Genomic DNA, 22,789 nt, shown 5'->3' with positions numbered 1-22,789 from the left:
CAATAAAAAATTCAATAGAGTTTGTAAAAAAGGTTAAAACATTTCTCCTAGAAATTTACTCATGGTTTCTTTTGATGTAAAATCATTATTCACCAATGTTCCAGTGGAAGGTGCATTAAGATGTCTAGAAACCAGATTTCGTGAATTTCATTTGTCTTGCATCGAAATTGATGAGCTAATTTCTCTCACTCAACTCTGTTTGAAACAAACACATTTTGTTTTCCAAAATAAATATTACGAGCAAACTGAGGGATTAGCCATGGAAAGCCCCCTCACTCCCATCCTGGCTGATATCTACATGCATTATTAGGAATCAAAATTGTTTGAAACATTAAACTTCCCGGCATGGTTCCATTACGTAGACGATACTTTTACCCTGTTTGAAGGTAATAAAGATGATTTAAATAAAGTTCTTTCAACAATGAATTCTATTGATCTTGCTATTCAATTCACTTTTGAATTTGAGACTTGCAATTCTCTTCTGTTTCTCGACATTCTGGTCACACATAACACATCCAATTTCAGTACTACGGTTTACCGTAAACCTTCTTCGGTTTCCCTTCTACCACACTTTAAATCATGTCATCCGACTAAACAAAAGTTAGCTTCATTTTATTCCTATGTTTTCCGTGCTCTTCAAGCTTGCTCCTCCAAACTATCCCTTGATAAAGAACTAAATTATTTAAAAGCAATAGCTATTGACAGGGGCTTTTCACCTAACATTATTAATCAAGCAGTTAAAAAATTCTCATCTCAACACACTAAAAGGCACACTCTTGTTTTAGGAGATTATAAAAATTCTGTTGTCATTCGCTTCTTTCCATCAATTAGCTATAAAGTTGCACATATTTTGCAGAAATTTAACTTTTGGGTTGTTTATTCTCCCATCAATAAAATTCCGAGTTCCATACTCCAAGACCCCATTCTGTATATGAATTCCTGGGGTATTTATAGGATTCCTTGCCAGTGTGGTATTACATTGGCCAAACTAAGAGAGCCTTAAAATTTCGCGTCAAGGAACATGAGTCATATGTTAGAAAAAAGGAAACACAGAAGTCTTCTGTTGCTCAACATTGTTGGTCCGAAAATCACACTTTCAATTTTTCTGCTGCCAAAATTATTCAAAAAACATCTTCCATTCGAGAAATGGATTTTCTAGAAGCATTTCACATTAAAAAAAAACCTTTCTGTTCTAGTTAATGATCCTAATTCCAATCCATCTTTGCCTTTGGCCTTTAAAGAAATTATGTTTTAGTTCTGGTTTCATCAACAGATGGCGCCACTTGCTTATTCTTGTCCAGGCTTTCTTATCATATCTAATCATTATTTCCTATCTTGTTCATTTGCGGTTTTGCAGCTGAGGATGGTGGTTCGGCAGAACCATCGAAACTAGTCCTGTGAAAATTTTGAAAATATAACGCTGATTTTTGTTGTTTGACTTCTGAATTGATATTTATTACTTAAATCCTAATCAGAGGTAATAGTTGGGTGGCTACGGTAAGAAATTTAATGTAAATATGTACAAAGATTTTGTTTCTTTTCCTTTTCAATTATTAATATTTTACTGGCAAATTTTCTTGCTTAAAATGGGGCTTTTTAGTTTCAGAAACATTTTGTACCCCAATTATATGAAGACTTTTATCTTTTTAAATATATTTTTTCTTTTCCTCAACTTTGAGCCAGTACTACTTTCACAATTTTAAGATTTTACAGAAGACAGCATTTTTAGAGTTTCTTAACGGTGCCACTTTGAACTTTGGTGGTCACCCTTCCCTGTGGTAGTAAATTTCACGACCGCACCCACATTTGACTTCCCCACAAACAGAGTTTAACAGGAGAGGTTTATTTGAACACATGTTTAAATACTTAGCTCTGCTGTTAGAGACTGAACCTCATTGCATACTTTTTCCAAGAACTACCATCTTTGGGTTCTTCAGAGCCACTCTGAATTCTACAAGAAACTCAGTTTGGTCATCTGAAGGATTCAGTAAATTTTCGTTTGAAGAATGTGATATGTTTTCAATAAGTTTGCATTTTTTAAATTTTATATTTCATAGGTTCTTTCAATTTTATTTTTATTAGACTTTCAGTTTTTGCCGAAATGGGCTGTGCTTTGATTTTATTATTTAAGCAATCTTTATGAAGAGTTATTCGTTTTCTTGGAATTAAAAGTTTAGTTAAACATAATCAGGGAACACTCATTTTTAGAATATTGTTTAAATAACTATTTGTTTTAAAATACACTTACATTGTGATCTGTCTTTATATTTCAATTTGAATTTCAGATATACATATAATGATTTTAGCCCCCCTTTTTTTTGAATAATCATTTTACATTATGTAATGTTCAGATTCACTTTTTTTGGTTTAATATGAGTTTGTATGTATTATAAATTTCCTTCTTTTGTCGGTTTTTGATCTCAAATTTACCAGAAGAACAAAACGCATTTTCGAAGCATATTAATTAACTTTTATGAAGCTTTTATTCATTTTCCCCTGATGAGTTCTGAATTAAAGTTTGAATAATGGGAGATTAATTTTTATGCTCTTGTATACACTGTTTTGCAAAAAAAAAAAAAAAAAATTGAAGCACCATAAAGGAAGTGGTTGTTTTTGATAAAATTGAATATGTGTATGGCTCATACACAGATAATAAAAGGATTAAAAAATCAAGGTCATAATACTTGTTCACGGCTCACAATCACGCATTGAGTGTTCAAATTAGTAGCTAGTCAACTGTTTGAACCGCCCTGGCGGCAATGCATGCTTGAATTTGTTGAGGCAATGAGTGGTAGAGGCTCCTAATGTCATTCTGCGACACATTCTGCCAGGCATTCACCAGTTGTCGCTCCAGATATGCAATATTTTGTGGTGCCCGAATCTGGCGGCCTATCATGTCCCAGACATGCTCGATTGGTAAAAGGCCTGGTGACCTTGCTGGCCAAGGAAGAGTATCAGCTACGCAGAGACACTCCAGAGATATGCGAGTGGTATGTAGCCTGGCATTATCTTGTTGGAAATTGGCCCCAGGACAACGGGCCATGAAGGGTAATGCAACCGGCCTCAGGATGGTATCAACATATCATTGAGCTGTTAAAGATGTACGGAGGATGACTAAAGATGACCTGCTTTCATAAGAAACTCCCACTCTCCAGACAACTCTGCCGATGTTGTGGGGTCAAAGGCAAACGTCTTAAAGGCCTCTGTGAGCGTAACCCTGCCTCAGACAAGGGCCATGAGATGGAGGGCGGTACCATGGAAGTTATAGACATGGCTGTAGTGCATTGAATGGTCGACAGTGATACCATTGGGGCAGTTTGAACCTGGTATCTTGCCTTGCATTTGTGATTCTTGTCCTTCCAGAGCCTTCATTTCGTCGGCAATTTCCTTGTAGCAAGCATTGCTGCCACCATCTTTGCACAGCAGTGTGTGTACGCTGCAGGTGGCTGCCTGTTGCTCGCTGTGACCACCCAGCTTCATACAACCCTACAATGGGACCACATTTTAAGTTGTTTAGTTGTCTGTAAGATCTTCGAATCATCGTAATGGCATTTTTAGTTGCTTCTTGAAGGAATTACAAGGGCAGCAACAAAGAAAGATAAATTTTCCTCCTCTATTACTGGTTTTATACTTTGCAAATTGCTCACTAGAAACGCGGGCTATGATCGCAATTCCTGTTCATTTGCCTTGAAACTTTGATCATTTGCATGTTCGATCAAGATCTTTTTGTATACCAAATTTCATCATGATTGCAAAAGTCTTTTTTGGTGCTTCGATTTTTTTTTTTTTTTTTTTCTTCAAAAGAGTGTATATTTTCCCTTTTTACATTTTTAGAATTCAAGTTTTATACTACTATGATAATTTTTTATTTTGAAATGTTTTGATTTTATGTTTAACCCCTTTAAAAGGATGCAGTTATTAATATTGTCCAGGATTCACCTTGCTTTGACTCCAATTTACTTTTAACTTTATTTTAAATATATATATATATATGTGCCAGGTAAGAGACCCTCTTACCTGGCTCAGTGATCTCTGCTTTTTATTCTTATATGTTGAGAAATTTTGCATTTTTTGCTTTAAAAGTGACTGAATAATGTTGTTATATTCTGGCTTATGCCCTTTAGTCAATGTGCATGCAATAGTTGTAGAATTATCAACAATTTAAAATTTAAGTGATGTTAAGCCTAATGAGGCTGCAATTCGTTTACATCTGAAGCTCTTAGTAGAATAGTGAATTAAATCAGTTGGTGCACCAACTTAAGTTTCTTTTTGTGCAGGAAGGCCAGTATTTAACTTTCAATTTTTGTATGCCGAAAATTTCTGTCCAATAGTCAAACTGCTTGTTTTGGCATAGAAACTCTAATTTTTATTGCAAAAATTGTTTTTTTAAACTGTATTTGGTACTTTAGGTTTTCTTGCATTTTACAATTTTAATGAAGATTTCTTGAGTTTTAATATATTTTTGCTATGCCATGAAATCAGAACTGAATTAATTGAATGTAAAATATATTTCTAATGAAATTTGAGGAAATGAGTTTAAGTGAAATGCAGCAAAAAATGTGTATAATTTAATAAGCCATACAAGGAAATCATTGTGGTGTTCACATCAGTTTTTTTCCTTATAAAGTTTTCTAATGATATCCTTAATTTCTTTTGGAGTGGTAAAATTTGGTATGTTCTTGGCAGTTATTTTAGTAAGCTTAATTTAGGAATTACATGATTTATCTTGTTGATGGTTAAAAAATTTACAAGATTCCAAAAGACAGCTCCAATGTAAAAAGTATAGGTTTTCTGGAAAATTTTGCAACATTTTGATGATTACAAAACACAAGAAAATTCATCGCATAAGCACAAATTTGTTCTATGACTTTTAGTTACTTATCTGGCAGCTGCAAAATATTTTTTTTAACGTCATTAGGTTTATTCATAAAGAAGTTAATGACTTCTGTTTTACAGTCAACGTAGATGGCTGTCCATAGAATTTTGAAGTGATCTGAAGGGATTAAAATCTAGTAAATATAGGATAATGTCATAAAGCCCTCCAGCTGTACTCCATGCCTTTGTCTGACATTCACTGAAATCTGGGGCCCACCTGGACAGTTGGTCAGTTCTTCATGCTTTGCTTCTATTGCTGCTATAAACTGCCATTTGGAATAAATTTTCAAAATTTATTATCTGATTTAGTGGCTATAGTTCATAGTATGCAATTCATTTGCAGACTCTTTTATGCAAAGCATTACTTTTTTGGGATGTGCCCTCTGTGAGTGTTGCTAAAGGAAGTTTGTTTGGTTTACCCTGTGATCTTTTTTCTTCTTATAGTTATAGTATATTATACACTTCTTGTACACTTATGTACATTAATGAGTCATTTCAAAAAAGGAGCTTCTTTATTTCTTTTTAGCAAAGAATTACCTGCTAACTTGAGCAAGCGTATTCTTCTGTGATAAAGTATGGGGTACTCCTACGTTGCAGTGGATTTACATGCCTGATCTTCTTCAAATGATCTATACTTTTTGGAATATTTAGTCTGTCTATTAGTTCCTGAATTGTATCATGTAAACTTAAGCAATAGCTTCTTTTATAGGTCCTTGTTTACTGTGCATGGTTGTCCAGAGCATGCACCATGCCCGAAGCTGAAATTTCGGTTTTTAGGTGTTTCAAAGCAGCTTCAAACTGTGGGTTTAAAAACAGCATTTTTTCTACATACATCACAAATTTGACTAGCCATTAAAATAACTTTTTTTTTTTTTTATTTTTTTTTAACTAAAAGAACATAATATGACAAAAATGAATTTTTAAGTTCTCAATTCTTAGCACTGTACTGAACAAAATTTATGCCAAAACAGACTCTAGAATTATACAGCGTGAGTGGAAGAGACTGTGTTTAAACATCTGCTTGAATCAAGGTCATTTTTTATCAGTGGTAACAAAATAATTACAAGAAAATACACTTCAGTTTGAAAATCGAGAGAAATTTACACACGATACAATAGTTTCTTATGATTTGAGACTATGAATTATGCCAAGTCACTTTAAAAAATTTAAAAGGTTATTTATTTTCTCAAGCAACTAGCATTGTGTTTATGCGTGGAAAAAAAAAATCAGAATTATAGATCTTATTTGTGGAGGATATAAATTTTTAAAAGTATTTTGGTGTTTGAAACTGAACCATAAAATAAAGTTCATTTGTTATTATATAGCATCTGTTTTAAATTTCTGTTTATTTATTTACTATTATATTTCTGGTGTGTTTATTTTTACAGGACTTTGAAAAATATGTAGAACAATTATTAAAATTATTTGCAAGGTTTAGCAAGCTAGTCAAGGAAGCATTTAATGACGATCCTAGATTTTTAACATCAAGAGATAAGGTATTGCTCATATTTATGTTATAACTGAGATATTTACCATATAGCATGTTCTAGTTAAAATCAAATTTAACAGAAATATTTCAATGGGAAAAATATATTTATGTATTTCTTAAAAGTAAAAGTAAAAAAAAAAAAAAAAAAAATGTTCTTGTGGTATTCCTGTAATTTCAGCAAATATTCCATCAGCTTTAACTCATTCACATCGAAGTCACCCGAAACGTCTGACCATTCAGATATAAGCAGGTTGCTCAAATGTCTGAATACATTTCTACCTGGTGCTTTTCTTCATCATGTTAGTGCATGCCGCATTGGTTTCGGGAGTTGTTAAATGACATACCAACCATTCTTTTGAAGCTATTAAGTAGCTCTGTTATTTGAATTGTGCCTTTGCTCTTCTTTATGTATTGTCAATGTTTCACTATTGATGCTTTCAACTGCAGTCGTGTCCCAAGGGAAAACTGCACGCTGGGTGAAACCACACAAGAGAGTAATCGCTTCACTTAAAAAAGTAAGCTATTGCTAATGCTGTAGCATTCTACTTTGAATGGGAAAAGAAAATCCATTCCAACAAAAATTTGTATATACAGGCATTTCAGATGTTTGAGAGAAACAGATTTGGGTCTCTATCGATGCGAAAGAGTTAATAGGTGTATAGTAAATAATAATAATAATAATAATAATTAGTATTTTGTTTTATTTGTTTAAGAATATTTCATTCACAGGCTTTTAAGGAAGTTGTTAACGATACATCTGTTTTCTGCTTAGAGTGGTCTACAAAGCAAAAAGTGTAAGATCATATGTGTTTTTCACATAAAATTCATAAATTGTTAATTTTAATGTCACATAAAAATGTACATTTTGAAGTAGCTCTGCTCACTTTGTTAGAAAATGCTATTTAATAATTTCCGAATATTAAATGTTCTTCTCTACAGGATTGGCAACAGAACTCAACCAGAATTTCGCTGTGCCGAGCTTTTAGCTAATTATTGTGATGTGCTGCTTAGGAAAACCTCTCTCACCAAAAAATTGACATCAGATGAAGTTGATAAAAAATTAAAAGGAGTGGTATGTATTTATATTTTCTGCTATCAGTAGTTAGGTATAAAATATAATTGACAGATTTAAATGTTTTAAGTTACAGTTCTATGTAATATATATGTATGCATTACATAACTATACCAAATTTTTGTTAGTTAATGTAAAATTTGATGAAAATAATTTTTTTATTTTAAATTAATACTTAATTTTCAAATTAATGCATGAGATTTGTTTTTTCCCCCATTGGGTGGACACATACTTATTAAGCATTGGTTGAGAATGGCTGAGCATATCACTCATTTAGCTATTTCATCCTCAGAAGTATTGTCCATGGGTATTCAATATTGTACCCCAGTAAAGGGGAATTGACAAACATCCATATCTTCTCCAGGAATCGAATTCAGGTCCTATAATATGGCATTTGCACTGCTAACCACTTTAAAGAACAACAGGGAATAAACTTAAGATTTCATAAAAACTGGAATTCTCTTCTTTTCTTTAATTATTCAATATCTTATGAAAATGCGTTTATTTATTACAGAGGGTGTTTACACATTTTTAGAATAATTTTTGGGCCATTTAATTTATGTTTAAAATGTGAAGAGTATTTTTTTAAATGTTCGATCTGATAGCCTTTTTACTGGACTGTAAGTCTGGGTCATGATTTCTATGATGGAAGGGCTCTTCTGATTTCCATGATAGAAAGACTCTCCATAAAATTTTGGCAGTATTGATCTCCATTCCTGTTCCACTTCTTCCAGGGTTCATCAATTGTGGTGGGTAGCACTTACAAAGAGCTCATTTTGAGACACTAGATACACAGTAGTCCATAGGTCAGGGAACTTTGTTCGAATACGTTAAAAAGGTATATACAGTATGAAGTCCATAATCCGGACTCATCAGGACTTCATCCGGATTAGGGGTTTTTCCGGATCATAAGATCATCAATTTAAATCTGGTAAGATTGCATACAGAAATTACACAATTAAAAATATGAAACTGTAATTTATGAAATAAAGAGCAATTATGATCTAAAGGGTATCAAAATTTACAAAAAAAAGCTTAATATTTATTTGTTTACTGTGTTAAACATTTCTTTCAATGTAAGTTGTTTAAGTTGGTTTGTTTTTTGTGCCAATACTTTCTTTTTAATTCTATAAACAGACATAATTTCTTGTTCAGTTACAAAGTTCCACTGCTCAAGTCCTGTAATTGTTGTGTTGCGAATACCGACTAACTTATCAATCGAAATTTTTTTGTTTTCAATAACCTCTCTGTCACTTTCTTCACTATCAGAAGCGGTATTTTCTGGATCTAGAACCATACTACAGATTTCGCTGTCCATTAATTGATTGATAATTGGGGCATTGTCGTCCCAATGAAAAACTTCTGTTATATCATCTTCATTTATTATCGCTTCTCCACATTTCTTTACAAAATCCAATAACTGGAAAATTTCACCTTTACTTTGCGATGTCCGAATACCTTCAAATTCGCGGCTATGAATGACCATGAAATATGGTCACCATGAAATATGGTAGCTGGCCATAAATTATGCCAAGCATTTTTTAATGTGTCTGGAGACACATCCTCCCAACGTGCATGCGCAAACGAGCAATAACGAGCATGCATAAAGCATACAAAAAAAGTTTTTGGATTTTGAGGTCTGGATTATAGATCATTCCGGATAATGGACGTCCGGATTACGGACTTTGTACTATATGTATATATGATCGGTCTTCATTTTTTCAAGAAATTCTGTGGTACTTTTCAAAGTATGACTTTGTCTTGATAAATTCTTCTTGCTTTGTCTTGATAAATTCTTACGCTTTGAAAGTCACTGGCATAAAGAAATGGAATTTCTATTGTCAATATCGGTCATAAAACTTTCTCTTGATAGTGAATTAATGTTGAAATTTTTTTCTGCTCTTCTTATTTTTATTTTCCTACTGTAAAAGAATCCTGCGGCAATCATAAAGCCATTACAGAAACTTAATTATGCATTGACGGAACTAAGTTTATGGTTTCTTTTTCTCTTCCTTTTCAGTATCAAATAAAACATTTTTTTAGTTGCTGCCATCATTTAGGTAAAACCATGCTTCAGCAAAGGTCGCAATGTATTTTCATTTATGTCCTGCTAAATAGTTTTCATACAGGGTTCTGCAAGCTGTTGTGTCTTGAGCCACATGCCTTGGCGAAAGCTGGTGAACATTATGCTTTTTAGATTTTTTAAAGTTGTAAGTCTTGGTTTGTTGTTTTATTTATTGTTGGTACGGATGTATTTAAAGATTTTACAATTGATTTCTGCATCGTCGGATTTTCTCTGGTTACTAATGATTTAACTATAGAAACAGGAGTATGTACCTTTTTTGAATATTTGCTTGAAGTTTTTTCAATGCAGAAGTAATAATTGACGGTTTTTTTCATGTCCAATGAATAATGTTGCTTATTTTGCTCTTAGAAAATATAATAGCATACATTGCTCTAAGCTTCATAATTACAGAATAAGAATAAACTTGAGAGGCATTAGAAACAGTATGTACCTTTTTTTTGGTATTCATTTGGAACCTTCTTTCCATGTAGAAGGTCCATTGATGGTTTTTCCTTTTCTGAAGAATAATATTGCTTATTTTCCACTTAGAAATTGTAATGTGATTCATTTCACCGTGTTTCTGAATTACGGAATAGGAATATTACTCTTCGGAAAGCGCAAAAACATATTCCTCGGTCCACAATTTGTTTGCAAGCAACGTTTTGAAAGAAAAATTTAAAAAAAAAAAAAAAAAAAATCAAACCATTTTTCTCGTTTCAATGAATAATTTGTGGCCTCAAATTTTTACTGCAAAACATTTGTTTTTCTTCAATTCTTTATTTAAATTATTTTGAAAATGTGTAAACACCCTCTTTATTATTCAGTAATGAATATTTAAGTTACCACCAATTAATATTACCATATAATATGATTAATATCTGTTAAAAGTATCAGTTATTGAATTATGTCATCAGTCATTCCTAATTAAATAATTAGAACTAAAACTGGCATGTTTTTTTTTGGGGGGGGTACTCAAAAACATAATATTGTCCATTTTGCCATTCTGACGAAGTTTTCATTTAATTTTTTAAAAAATAAAAATTTTTTGTGTGATCTGTTTTATAGAAAAAGTAAATATTCAAGAATCAATTATATTACACATAGTTTGGATAATTTTACTGTTATAAAAAATATGCATTAACTTTTATAAAGGTAAGAATTTTAAAAAAAATTAAAACTTTTATGTTGGTTGAAAACATGGGAAAAAAGTAGATCCAAAATTGTAAATATTGTCCATTTTGCCATCCTGATGAAGTTTTCATTTCATTGTTTAAAAAATATGAAATTTTTTTTGATCTGTTTTATAGAAAAACTAAATATTCAAGAATCAATTGTATTACACATATTTTGGATAATTTTACTGTTATCAAAAATATGCATTCATTTTTATAGAGATAAGAATTTTTAAAACAATTTAAACTTTTATGTTGGTTGAAAACATATATATAAAAAAAAAGTAGATCCAAAATTGTATGTATTAGATACATTTTGATTCTTCTGTCATATGATCTAAAACTGGTGTCTCCAAACATTTTAGCCAGTAGGCCATATTGGCTCTTTCACAAAGCTACGATCCAGTTAATTCATCATACCACTGTAATGAACAGCATTTATAATGAACAGCATTTATGAGGAACAGCATACATGTTTTTAAATGAGGGAGTGAGATTTTTGTGATTGGATTTATGTGCTATGATCTTATGAAAAGTCTTGTTTTTTAGACATTTATGCAGTTTCACCTAATATAAATTTCTTAAAGCTGTTTTTAAACATTTTCAAAAATATATTTTTGTCCCAGAATATTACAGATTTCTTTATGTACTTTACTTTTCAGTAGTTTTATCTCCCCATTGTCACAATTTATCAGTGTATTTTATTTACACTTTTCTCTGAGGCAAACTTTCTCTCATAAGTATTTTATATTTTGGGTAAGTTTTGTGTGAAAAAAACATCTCCAAGATTAAAATAAATTACTACATAAAAAGAACAAAAATTAAGTTTTAAATAAAATCACTACTGAAAATTTCTATGAACCGACCTAGCATAGTACTATAAAAGTTAGAAAGATAACACACGAAACCTTTAAGTAAGTGCGAAGTATTGTAATTGTAAAAAATTTAGGATATCATGTTTTAATGAAAATATCCATTTTGACCTCTCTTCAATCTATTTAAATGATTTTTTGTGTACGCACGCACAGAATAAAGAGACTCTTTCCCCCAAAATGGATTTAGGAGAGATTTTTTTCATGATGTCTGTACGTATGTATCTTGCAAAATTCAAAAACAAGTAGTCTTAAATTCTCTATATGGCACTGCTATAACATTTAGTTGTGCACCTCCCTTTTTGATTGCAATCTGCTGCATCAAAAGTCTCTCTCTCTCTATATATGTATATATATACGCACTCTGTTACCTGGCTCGATGAGCTCATTTTTTTTATTCTTATATGTTTGTAAATTGTGCATCTTTTTCCTTTAAAAGTCACTGAATTATGGTGTTCTTGTATTTCGGGTCAGGTTTTTATTACTTTAGTTAATCTGCATGCAATAATTGTAGAATTATCAACAATTTAAAAGTTGTTTAAGTGCTACGAAGCCTAATGAATGTGCCATTTGTTTACAATTTAAACTCTTGCTTTGTTTGAAGTTGTTTTGAGTTTTTATGTATTTTTGCCTTGTCGCAAAGTGAGTGAGAAATATATCTCTAATGGAATTCAAGGAAATAAGTTTAAATGAAATGCAGCAAAAAATGTGTATAATTTAAAGGACATATGAGGAGGTCATGCATGTCCATGTGAGATTTTTTATACATACAGTGTTACAGTATTTCACTCATTGTAAATTTAGAAATGTTTGTATAATATGTTTTACAAAGAATGTGCATGATAGGCAATGTATTTCTGGATTGGCTGTTATACGAAACAGTTATTGCATATTCTATTTGTAATTTAAAATTTTATAACATTATTTTAAAGAAATCCCTAGTGGTCCAGATCGTTAGTGCTCACGGGCCAGATTTGGCCCTCAGGCCATAGTTTGGAGACCCATGATCTAAAAGAGAGCTGACCTAGTCCATGCTACTGGTGGATTGTGATCATGCTTAATCATTAGCCTTACGTATTACATTGTTATTTGTATTTTTCTTATACATCAATCGATAATATCACCTAGTCAAAAGCATATCATCATGTTCTTAACCCTCCAAACATTAGAGATTTTGAAGCATTAGAAATTTCAGAGTTTTCCGAAATGTCATAAATATATTTTCTTTCTTATAATTCTAGAATGACTCTCTCACTTTGTACCTCGAATCCTTTCCTTCCAATACACATGCAATCCAAAATTAGATTCATCTGGCAGAAAATTTCAGTTATAATAAGTGGTAAAGCCATCCTTGAATATGGAATTTTACATCCATAACTCTGAAGGGTTAAAATGATTAGACAGCATCTAGAATGAACATTTCACATTTTTTATGCATTGTGTAATGCTCTTCTTTTTGGAAATCACTTTTTATATGCTTAACTTCAATAATTTTTTTAATCTATTTTATGTTTTTCTTCCAACCAGAGCAGTTTATTGTTCCAAGTAAGATTATTCCTTAAGTTCTCTGCAAGTTGTAGGAAAACTGTTGTATGGCTTGCTGTTGAGATTTGTGGAGGAAGCCATTCTTTCCTTCCTAAAACTATTTTGTTTACATTTCCTTTTGATTCATTAATCTGTACAAACCCATGTATACTAACTCTCAATGCTTACTATCTTTTATTTCCAAAAATCATAAGAGGAAAAATATTTAGATCTTATAGATTTATCTCTTTACAAGTTTATAAACTTTTATAAAAAATATGTTTTATGTGTCCATGAAATATCTTTTAATTATGCATATTTTCTGTAATTATTAGAAAAATTATGTTCAATAAAAGTATTGTTTCTGCTAGATTTATGTACTATAATGAAACAATAATAAGTTTGTGTGTTAGCATTCTGATTGTAGGTGTAGGCATCTGTACAGTTAATCCAAATGCTTTATTTAATTGAAATTTTACATGCTGCATATATAAATATTTTTAGGTAGAGTCTTGAAATTTCACTTTTAAGGTTGATGTAGGTAATAAAAAAAGATAATTTTTAAAAGATAATAAAAAATGAAAAGTTTACCAACAGTAAGGCCCCTGCAGGCTAATTTATTAATTAAAGATATTATCAGAACTTAATATTATCAGATTTGTAGAAATGGTTTCCTGGTTTTTAAATATTGATTTACTCTGAACTAATATTTGAAGCAGAAAGATGCTTAAAGCCGATTGAAATGATACTGTTGTTAAAATTAAAATTCATATGTACACATGTTCATCTCTCCGATTTATTTCTTCAGCTTTTAGTTTTGAAGTATGTTCAAAATAAGGATATTTTCATGAGGTATTACAAATCTCATCTCACAAGACGTCTCATTCTCGAGTCTTCAGCTGACAGTGAGAAAGACAAAATTATGGTTGAATGGTTAAGAGTAAGTAAAGTTTTAAATTTTTATCTTGATATGAGTTTTATAATATATAAAATTCTGCTTATTATTAACCTTTATTTATTTATTTATTTATCCCCTCACACCAAAGGATGTTGGTATGCCTGCTGATTATGTAAACAAATTAGCAAGGATGTTTCAAGATGTAAACATTAACAAAGATGTTAATCAGTACTTTAAAGATCTTCATTGAAATAGTGGTTCTTGGGTTGGTAAGTTACAAATTTTTGTCACTTTTTTAAGGTGATAAGGTGCTTTATATCCATGCTTCTTAACATTTTATGTGTACTCCTTAGGAATATGTCTGTAATTCGTCTACTTTTTATATGGTTATATAAAATAATAATGTGTATTGTATTAATGGGAATGTTATATATAATTATACCAGTATCCATTTTGAACAATCAGCTATTAAGAATGGTCATTATAGTAATAGGCCTCGTATATTTCAAATAGGTAAAATTTTATTGTTAATTTGTTTCTGGTGAATTTTGGCTCAGGGAGGGAGGAGAAAACAATTACAGACATAATGAGTATTATGCTTAAAATAAACATAAAAAAGTTTGTATCACCAATTTATCATTAATGACATTGAGTTGTCAAACTTAAATGCATTTACTTGAGACATCACTACCAAAATGGGTTAGAGCTTATTTCTTTAGCAACAGACAGCTATAGACGTCCTATTAAGAGATATTCTTGTGGTAGACAGACAGAATGTGCACACACACATGATACGTTTTTTATTTGCACATCTAAAATATGTATATCCAGAAATATATAAAATTTTCATCATGGTAGCTTCTGTAATTTTAACATTCCTATACATTAAAAACTGGCTTATCATTTAATTCTGTTTTATGTATGAAGATACTGTTCAAGAAATAATTTTATTAAACAGTAAGACTGAAAATTAGGTCAGACTTTTTGAATTAATCTTTCTATAATTTTTCATTAAAGAAACATTGATTTTTTTTATATGGCTGGTTAAAAGAGCTAAAGAAAAGAAATGTCTTATTCATTTACTGCTTGTGAATGGTACAGCAATATCAGAAACCCTTGGGATTGGGGCATGACACAGCAGTCAGTTCCCATACATATGATGCCACATTGCTTGTAGCATTACCTACTGTTTGCAAAGTGGCTATCGTTCTGTTTTCTTTAATGGTTTATAGCAGGGGTTCTCAACCAGTGGTACACGTACCACTGGTGGTATGCAAGAGAAAAATAGGGGGTATGCAAAGAAGCTAAGTATTTTTAACTATTAAATTCAAAAATTAAAACCCCAACATCCTAGTTGAGTTTTTTTTCTCTAACACTTGTAAATTTATGCAAGAGTGGTGGTGTAGTAGTATTTTGTAGTGGTGGTACTAAAGGTTTTCAATTTTTGTTTAGATGGTACGCACTCATCAAAAGGTTGAGAACCGCTGGTTTATAGTAGAGACCAGGGGTTGGCCTGTGAGCCAAATCTGACCTGCAGCCTGCTTTAATACAGCCCATAGCTTAATATTGTATTTAAATAAAAAAATTTTAATGCAGCTGCCAGTAATTGGGTTGAGAAGTTCTAAAAAATAACTATTGGGATCACATCTTTGCATTTATAATCTGCCGTTGCCATAGAACAAATGTTGCCAGTTTTCTCAATTTTTCTTTAGTAGTACATGTTGTATTGTTTGTCATGTCTTTTGGTGTTTAGTGATTATCAGCACTCTGTGTTGTTTTATTATTTTCATTTTATTTTACTTATTACCAACTACTCTCATTTCACTCTCAAGACCTTGGAAAAGTGGAGGTAAAAGGTGGAAAGTGAAATTTGATAGTTGTGGTATTAAAGCAGAATGAATATTTGGCTATGAAATTAAATGATAAAGTATTGTGTTTATTGCATAATATAATAGCTCTGTGAAAAGCGTAGTTCCTTCTGTGAAATATATATCCTTACCAAACTAAGCACTCAAAACAATATTTAAAGTTCACAGAAAATGAATGATTGTTAAAACTGGAATGTTTAAAATAGAGTGCTTCATTACAATATGATTTATTTGCAAAATTAAAAATTTATAATGAAGCAGTAAGTAACTTACGAACAACTCATTTATAAGCTGCCAAAAAAGAAAAAAAAAATCGGAAGGCTTTCAGATTTTACTTTACGCCCAAAGAAGCTTTTTTTTAACGTTTTCTGTGTTACCTGTATTTGCTAAATATCATGTTCGTGAAGAACTTGAATCATTAAATTCAGTTTAATAGTTCAAGTTCAATTCAGTTTAATGGCAGTATTGCAAAATAATTTTGAAATGAGTATATCTTTGGAATTTCTGATACACAGTCTCATGCCCTGGAGATAAAATTTTTTCCCCCATACAGTGTTGCCATTGCTTGCTTCGAAATCATTGAGTTTGTTAATACAAAGTTCGTTAAAGTTTTACAAAGTATGAAATAGATAATAAAACAAATTCCAAATTCGGGCTTCCAGATGCCCATATTCAGGTGGAAACTTCTGTTATTCAAAATTTGATGGCTCTAGGTATCGTTGTTTTATCATAGTGCAAGAAACATATATACATTTATGCAAATTCTTCATTATTTAATTTCTTTAAATATAATACAGGGCTCTAATATTTTGTGGTAGCAATTTGAAAAGTAAACTGACTTCAACGTAAAAGGCCAAAAGGCTAATGCCCTGTGGGATAAAAAGAGATAAAAAAGATAAGAAAAAGGAAAAAAAATATGTTTTGATGATGAATTTATTAAATCATGTTTGTTTGTGATAGCTGAAGAAATGTGCCCAGAGGAAATGCATTTGTTTTGATCTGCCAGCCATTCGACGAGAACTGTTAAAAGAGTTGAGCACATTATTAACTGCATTAATAGTCAATTAAAAGACAAAGCAAAAATTTTCATTTTTGTTGGCTGTTGATGTATTGAAAGACTTTAGTGACACAACCAGATTGCTGCTGTTTATTCAAGGAATCAATATTGAGGTGACCTAAGAATTAGCTTCTGTGAATGATCTGCATGGAACAATTACTGGGAAAGATATCTTCAGGGAAGTTGAGAAAACACTAACACAGTTTGTAGTGAAATGAGTTAAAATGTATCACAATTGATGTAGGATGGGAAAGTATTAGTTGGATAATTGTGAAGAAGCTAAATGTTAAACATATCTGGGTAAAATCCTTGTATTATTTATTTGCGTACTGTTTGCGAGAAACACTTCAATCTGTCATGTCTCATTGAACTAGTTGTGTAAGCTATTTTATTCACTTTCATCATCAGTTTCATGATTTTTTTATTAAAGCTAACAAAGTGAAAGGTTATGATTTGCTCTACCATACAGTAGTTTGATGTGTTAGCAATGGAAAATTTTTTTTTGAGACTTTTGAAATAATTGAAATTTTTCGAAATGAGAAAAAGTGTCCAACCACTATTATAGAACATTGAATAACTATAGAAATTATGATTTCTTACAGATATCGTGGGATAGTTTAACAAATTTAACTTCAAATTACAAGGAAAGGCTTGTAATTTAAAGTTAAATTTATTAATTTAACTGTTTGTTATTTTTTCTAATTTAAGTTAAATTTGTTATTCATTTCACGTATGGCCCAACAGCGGCCGAGCGGTAAAGTCGCTGAACACTGGTAGTTCGGTCCAAGGTTCGAATCCCGCGAACGGGCTGGCTGCATGGGTGTTTTTGTGGTTTTCTCCATATATAATGTATATACGAGCCAATCTACCCTTAGAAAGTCCTCCATGAAGGTATCCCTCTCCTTAGGCAGCCCTAGTGTGCTTATATTAGCCCTAGTGTGCTTTACCATAATTAAATACAACACAATACACCATTTCACCTATGAGCATAACTGCTATGCTCACATGTGAAATGAATTCTGTCTGTCTTATTGCTGAAAAATCACGTTAAATGAGTTTAATTGTTTTCCATACTGTAAAAGTGTGAAATCTCCATTCCCCCAAAATTTGTGACAGGTACATTTTGTGAACATAAGTTACAACAATGTTTTTTGGATCTTTTGCAAGCGCAAAGACATCTCCATATTTTAAAATCCATTTGCTTGTGCAACTGAGGACCTTCAAATGCAAGTGATTGATCTGCAGAATGATGATATGCTAAAAATGATGGTTGAAGAAATGGATCTAACTCAGTTATATAAATACCTTTCAGATGATAAATATGATCATAGGGAAACAGACTTCAGTACTGAAGATCCCGAGTTCAAATCCTGAAGAAGGCATGGATGGAAATTATCTGTCTTCTCATAGAAGGTAACAGTGTCTGCCTATTAGATGCCTCCGTAATAAAATGACCACCACTTCTGGCCTTAGTAGTGGCAAAACCCTAAAAATGGCTCGTACCCGCCATTAAAAAAAAAGAGAAAATCATATTAATGTCAATTTATATCTGTATTTGGGATTACTTACCAATGTGAAAGGAAATTTTCAAAAATGAAGTGTGTATAGTCGCAGCTCAGATCATTATTAACAGTTGGCAGTACTAACTTGGAAGTACTAACTTCGAACTTCAATATGATAAAGTATTATCTTGAAAAAAACAATTGTATTCATCACATTAGTATAAAATTTTAACTTATTCCATTATATATTTATTAATAAACAAAATTATTTTATTTATTTATGAATTTTTTTAGGGGGGTGGTGTAAATATTAGCAAAATGTGCATAACTATAAAAATATCACTTCCTAAAAAATGTTTTAAACTTTTTTTTTGAAGCCTACCCAGCCCAAAATTTTTGTGATCTGGCCCCTTGTTTTTTTTTTGAAAGTTTGCCAATCTCTGGTATAGATTGTAATAGTTCAATGAACAATGTGCATGGATTCATGAATGGTGTGCATCCATCTTTTCTGATGAATCATGATTTTTCATACAGCCGCATGATAGTCATGTTTGTATTGGAACTGATTGTTGGAGTCATTTTACATTATCATATCAACTGAGCACCTGTAATTATGGTATGGGATGTGCTACAAGTCCCATTTGCATCTGTTATACATACCTAGTACTTTTTTTAGCCAATATTACATTGAAGAGATGTTAGAGCTTCCAATAGTCCTAAATGTTGAGATCACTTGTGGAGTCAGCTACCAGCAAAGTAATATGTGATTGCATGCTTCACACATTTTGTGACATTGTTTCAACAGATAGCATTTTCCATATCTTTTTTAGGCAGTATGTTCAGGATATTTTTATGGATTTAAAACATCTGCTCTGTCATTGGCCAGAGGCTTGGGCAAAAATAACCACTAATAACTACAACAGATGGACTTTGGCAAAGTGTTAATGCTTCATGGATGCAATATCTTTAGTTGATACCCAGATTTAACTCCACTGTATGCCAAGTCACATAGCAGCAGTTATTGCTACCCATAATGATTATTCACAGTACTGAACTTTAGGTGTTCTGAAATGCCAAACAGCATGCAAGTTTAATCATATCATCCATGTAATTAATTTATAAAATAAATATGAGTTTTTATTTTATATGCATTATGTCACTTTCAAATCCAGCAGTTTATTTTTGTGCCTTTTTTCATGAGTTAGTTCCTGATATCAATTTATTCCACTTGTTTTCTTTATTAATAATTTTTTAAAAATATTTTTTTATAATTTTTTGTATTATTGTTCTTTTCTTCATAATACATTTTATAGGTTCTTTCAATGTGAAAATTCTTAATGCTGGTGCTTGGGCTAGAGGAAGTGAACAGATACAAGTATCATTGCCTCTAGAATTTGAAGATTTTATTCCTGAAGTAGAAGAATTTTATAGACAAAAACACAGTGGTCGTAAACTTCAGTGGTATCATCACATGTCAAATGGCACTGTAAGACTTTATTTTTTCTCCTAGTTGTATATATACAACTTTCTCACATTTACTCTGATTAGGAACAGGGATTCTAAAACTTATTTAGTTTTGTACCACATAAATAAGAATAATATATATATATATATATATACACCATTATGTACCAACATAAATATGAGAAAGTTACATATTATGTACCAGTATATGGGCCACTTTGTATTCATTTTGACCATTCATTTAAATCTTTTGTGTAAAAATTTTGCTATAAAAATAATGTAATATACCATAGTTTTTGATAAATCCTGCTTTAGAATATTGCTATTATACCAAGACTGTGCATAAATTAGAACAATATATTAGTCATAACATGTGTTACTTTTAAAATTTGTCAAGTCTATCGACTATTAAAAATATGAAAATAACAAATAATGGTATTTTAGCATATAAATATATTATAATATATTGGAGAGTTCAGACTATCTTCCATAACTGTTAATATTCAGAATGATAATTAATTCTTGTTGGTAAGTGAATAAGCACAAATGCAAGTATCATAACAGAATAATTTTATAAATGTAACTTACAGAATGTGAATTTAGAAAAACCTACATATAACAATTTACTTTACATTACAATTAACGATTTACTTAAGATTATAAAGTCACAGTGATGGTCATAAATAGCATTATGGAGAAATATCTTTTTAATTGTATTATTGCATTGGCAGAACTCAAGTCATATTGATGGTAATAAGTAGCATTGTGGAGAAAGTTAAACTTCCTAGTGTTCTTGCTTTGGCAGAGAGAAGATTCAATCTTCTGTCATGTGTGAATGATAATTTTACTGAGAAGTCTCCCATACCAACACCTCCTAGAACTAACTCAAGGCCACGGCGCGTTTCCCAAGAGGAGGTGTGACGTCAGTGTCAGTAGGGATTGTATTTCATTTAACTCTCCCCACCCAGGACTGTGGTGGGTGGATTTCTGGAGTTTTGACGGTCACTTGGTCAGAAATCGTCCATAAGAACAGTCGACATTTTCTTTCTTTTTTCAGATATTTCTATATTATAAGTATTCCACTTTATTATTTGTTTTTCAAATTTTTGATATGGTTTACACATGCTGTGTACCTAACTGTAAAGGGAAATATCCAAATGGTCCAAAAGTACAGGTTTCTTTTTTCCGAAAGAGAAAGAATTCTTAAATAAATGAATAAAGGCGATTCATAGAAGCAATTTCAAGCCAAAAATATTTTCGAAGGTAAGTTGCATTTTTTTTTTTTTTCCCTTTAATGAATAAGTTTATACTTATCTGTGCTTTAAAAAGTGCTTCTGTGTTAAGTATGTTATAATTATCATAAACTAAAGCGAGTACATACATTTATAGAAAGTAAACATATTTAATCTTATTGTAAGTCTAATAGTGATTATATAAGTATGATGATTAATTTAATTTATAGCAGATAGTACTGTTTATCATCATGCTAATCGTTCAATCTATAGCAGATTGCATTCTTTATCGTCATGCTAGTCAATTTGTAGTAAATAGCATCATTTACCAAGTTAAGTAAATTAAACAAATGTGTGACTTAAAAGTAGGATTAGATTAAATGTAGGATTAATAAAAATTCAAAATGGTAAATACATTTTGTATGTTGCAAAATGCTTGCATTTAAATATCTCGATACATTTGTCACAGGAACAGCGTATTTATTAAAATCCGAAGACCTTGAAAAATCTTGATAATATATCTGTAACTAATACCAATTTTGTTTCTGATGTTAATGCGAAAAAATACGCTATTTAAATTTTTGTGAGTTCATGCCTGATATTCTTAAAATTCACTTAATATAACATAAATCATTAAATATGAAGTTTTACAAAATCTTGTATTTAATTCTAGTTTAGATAATTAAATCCGATTATAACAATCTTTGCATGCAAGTGTTTCGTATTTTTTGTAAGTAAATAATTAAATTTATGCAACTCTTTATTTGACAAAAGAATTTTCTATCTAATTAGACATTATTCTTCAAAACTAGTACCTGTTTCACTTTATACAATTAATAGATAAGTATGATTTTCTTTCTATTAGTCGTGAATAAACATTAACTTATATTATTTAGTAGAATAAACAAACCAAAATATGAATTTTTACCTGCTACAGGGAATGTATGCATTTCTATATATTTGCACGTATTAAAATTTACGAAATTCTGAGTTTCATTTATTTTTTGTCAAAGGTATTCATTATGTATTCCCTCTTCATTTACTTGTATAGTGCAATATCAATGCAACTTTTCTATGTGTATATGTTAAAGTTCATGAAATTTTTTTATTGTGTTTTGATTTTTAAATTTAATTACTTCATATATATATATATATATATATGTTAAAAATCCTAAAATTCTCTTTCTTCACCCCAAATATATTATTTTAAATTGTATATTTTGTATAGCAGTATGTCGAAGCAATTTTTTTTTTCCCAAAGAAATCGAATATATTGTCATACATATATACGCATGCATATACATACGTATGGAAATAAAAATGTATGGCATCATATTTCATAAAGACTACAATTTAAGTTCTTTCTAAAGATAGAAATGTAGTCTTTATGAAATATTATGCCATACATTTTTATTTGATGAAATGCAGTCTGTGATAAAAAAAAAAAAAAAAAAAAGCAATATTTATTGTTTCCCGTTTACAGACAGTTTTGAATAATTTTGAATTGACTGTAAAGACAATTTCGATGATTTTCTTCTTTTCCTTTATTGGAACAATCCTTCCTCTTTTTAGTTGACTGATTGAAAATAAACATATACATGTTATCTAAAGTATTTCTGTATAAATTGTTTCGAATTGTAATGTATAATTTAGTGCATCCTAAGGGCATTATATGTTAGTAATTTTATTCGGCAGTAAT

The 22,789-nt window shown here is 30.8% G+C and overlaps 1 protein-coding gene across 11 annotated transcripts in view; it reads left to right on the top strand.

Annotated features, from left to right (window-relative positions):
* LOC146995473 (cullin-5-like) overlaps positions 1-7,322 on the top strand; it is a 154,301-nt gene extending 146,979 nt beyond the window's left edge. For 10 of the 11 annotated variants that reach the window (XM_085823992.1, XM_085823988.1, XM_085823986.1 and 7 more), the window contains 2 exons: positions 6,264-6,371; positions 7,094-7,136. In XM_085823992.1, the coding sequence (XP_085680118.1) occupies positions 6,264-6,271 (8 nt within the window). In that variant the 3' untranslated portion in view covers positions 6,272-6,371; positions 7,094-7,136. Of the gene's footprint in view, positions 1-6,263; positions 6,372-7,093; positions 7,137-7,303 lie in introns of those variants that run through there. The other variant, XM_085823987.1, reaches the window with a different exon arrangement.
* The last annotated feature ends 15,467 nt before the right edge of the window (positions 7,323-22,789 follow it).

The sequence above is a fragment of the Stegodyphus dumicola genome, chromosome 9 (assembly GCF_044657685.1).
Source record: "Stegodyphus dumicola isolate Sdum_Otavi_A_Nest chromosome 9, ASM4465768v1".
In the NCBI taxonomy this organism is placed as follows: domain Eukaryota; kingdom Metazoa; phylum Arthropoda; class Arachnida; order Araneae; family Eresidae; genus Stegodyphus; species Stegodyphus dumicola.
This window is presented reverse-complemented; position numbering and strand designations above follow the sequence as displayed.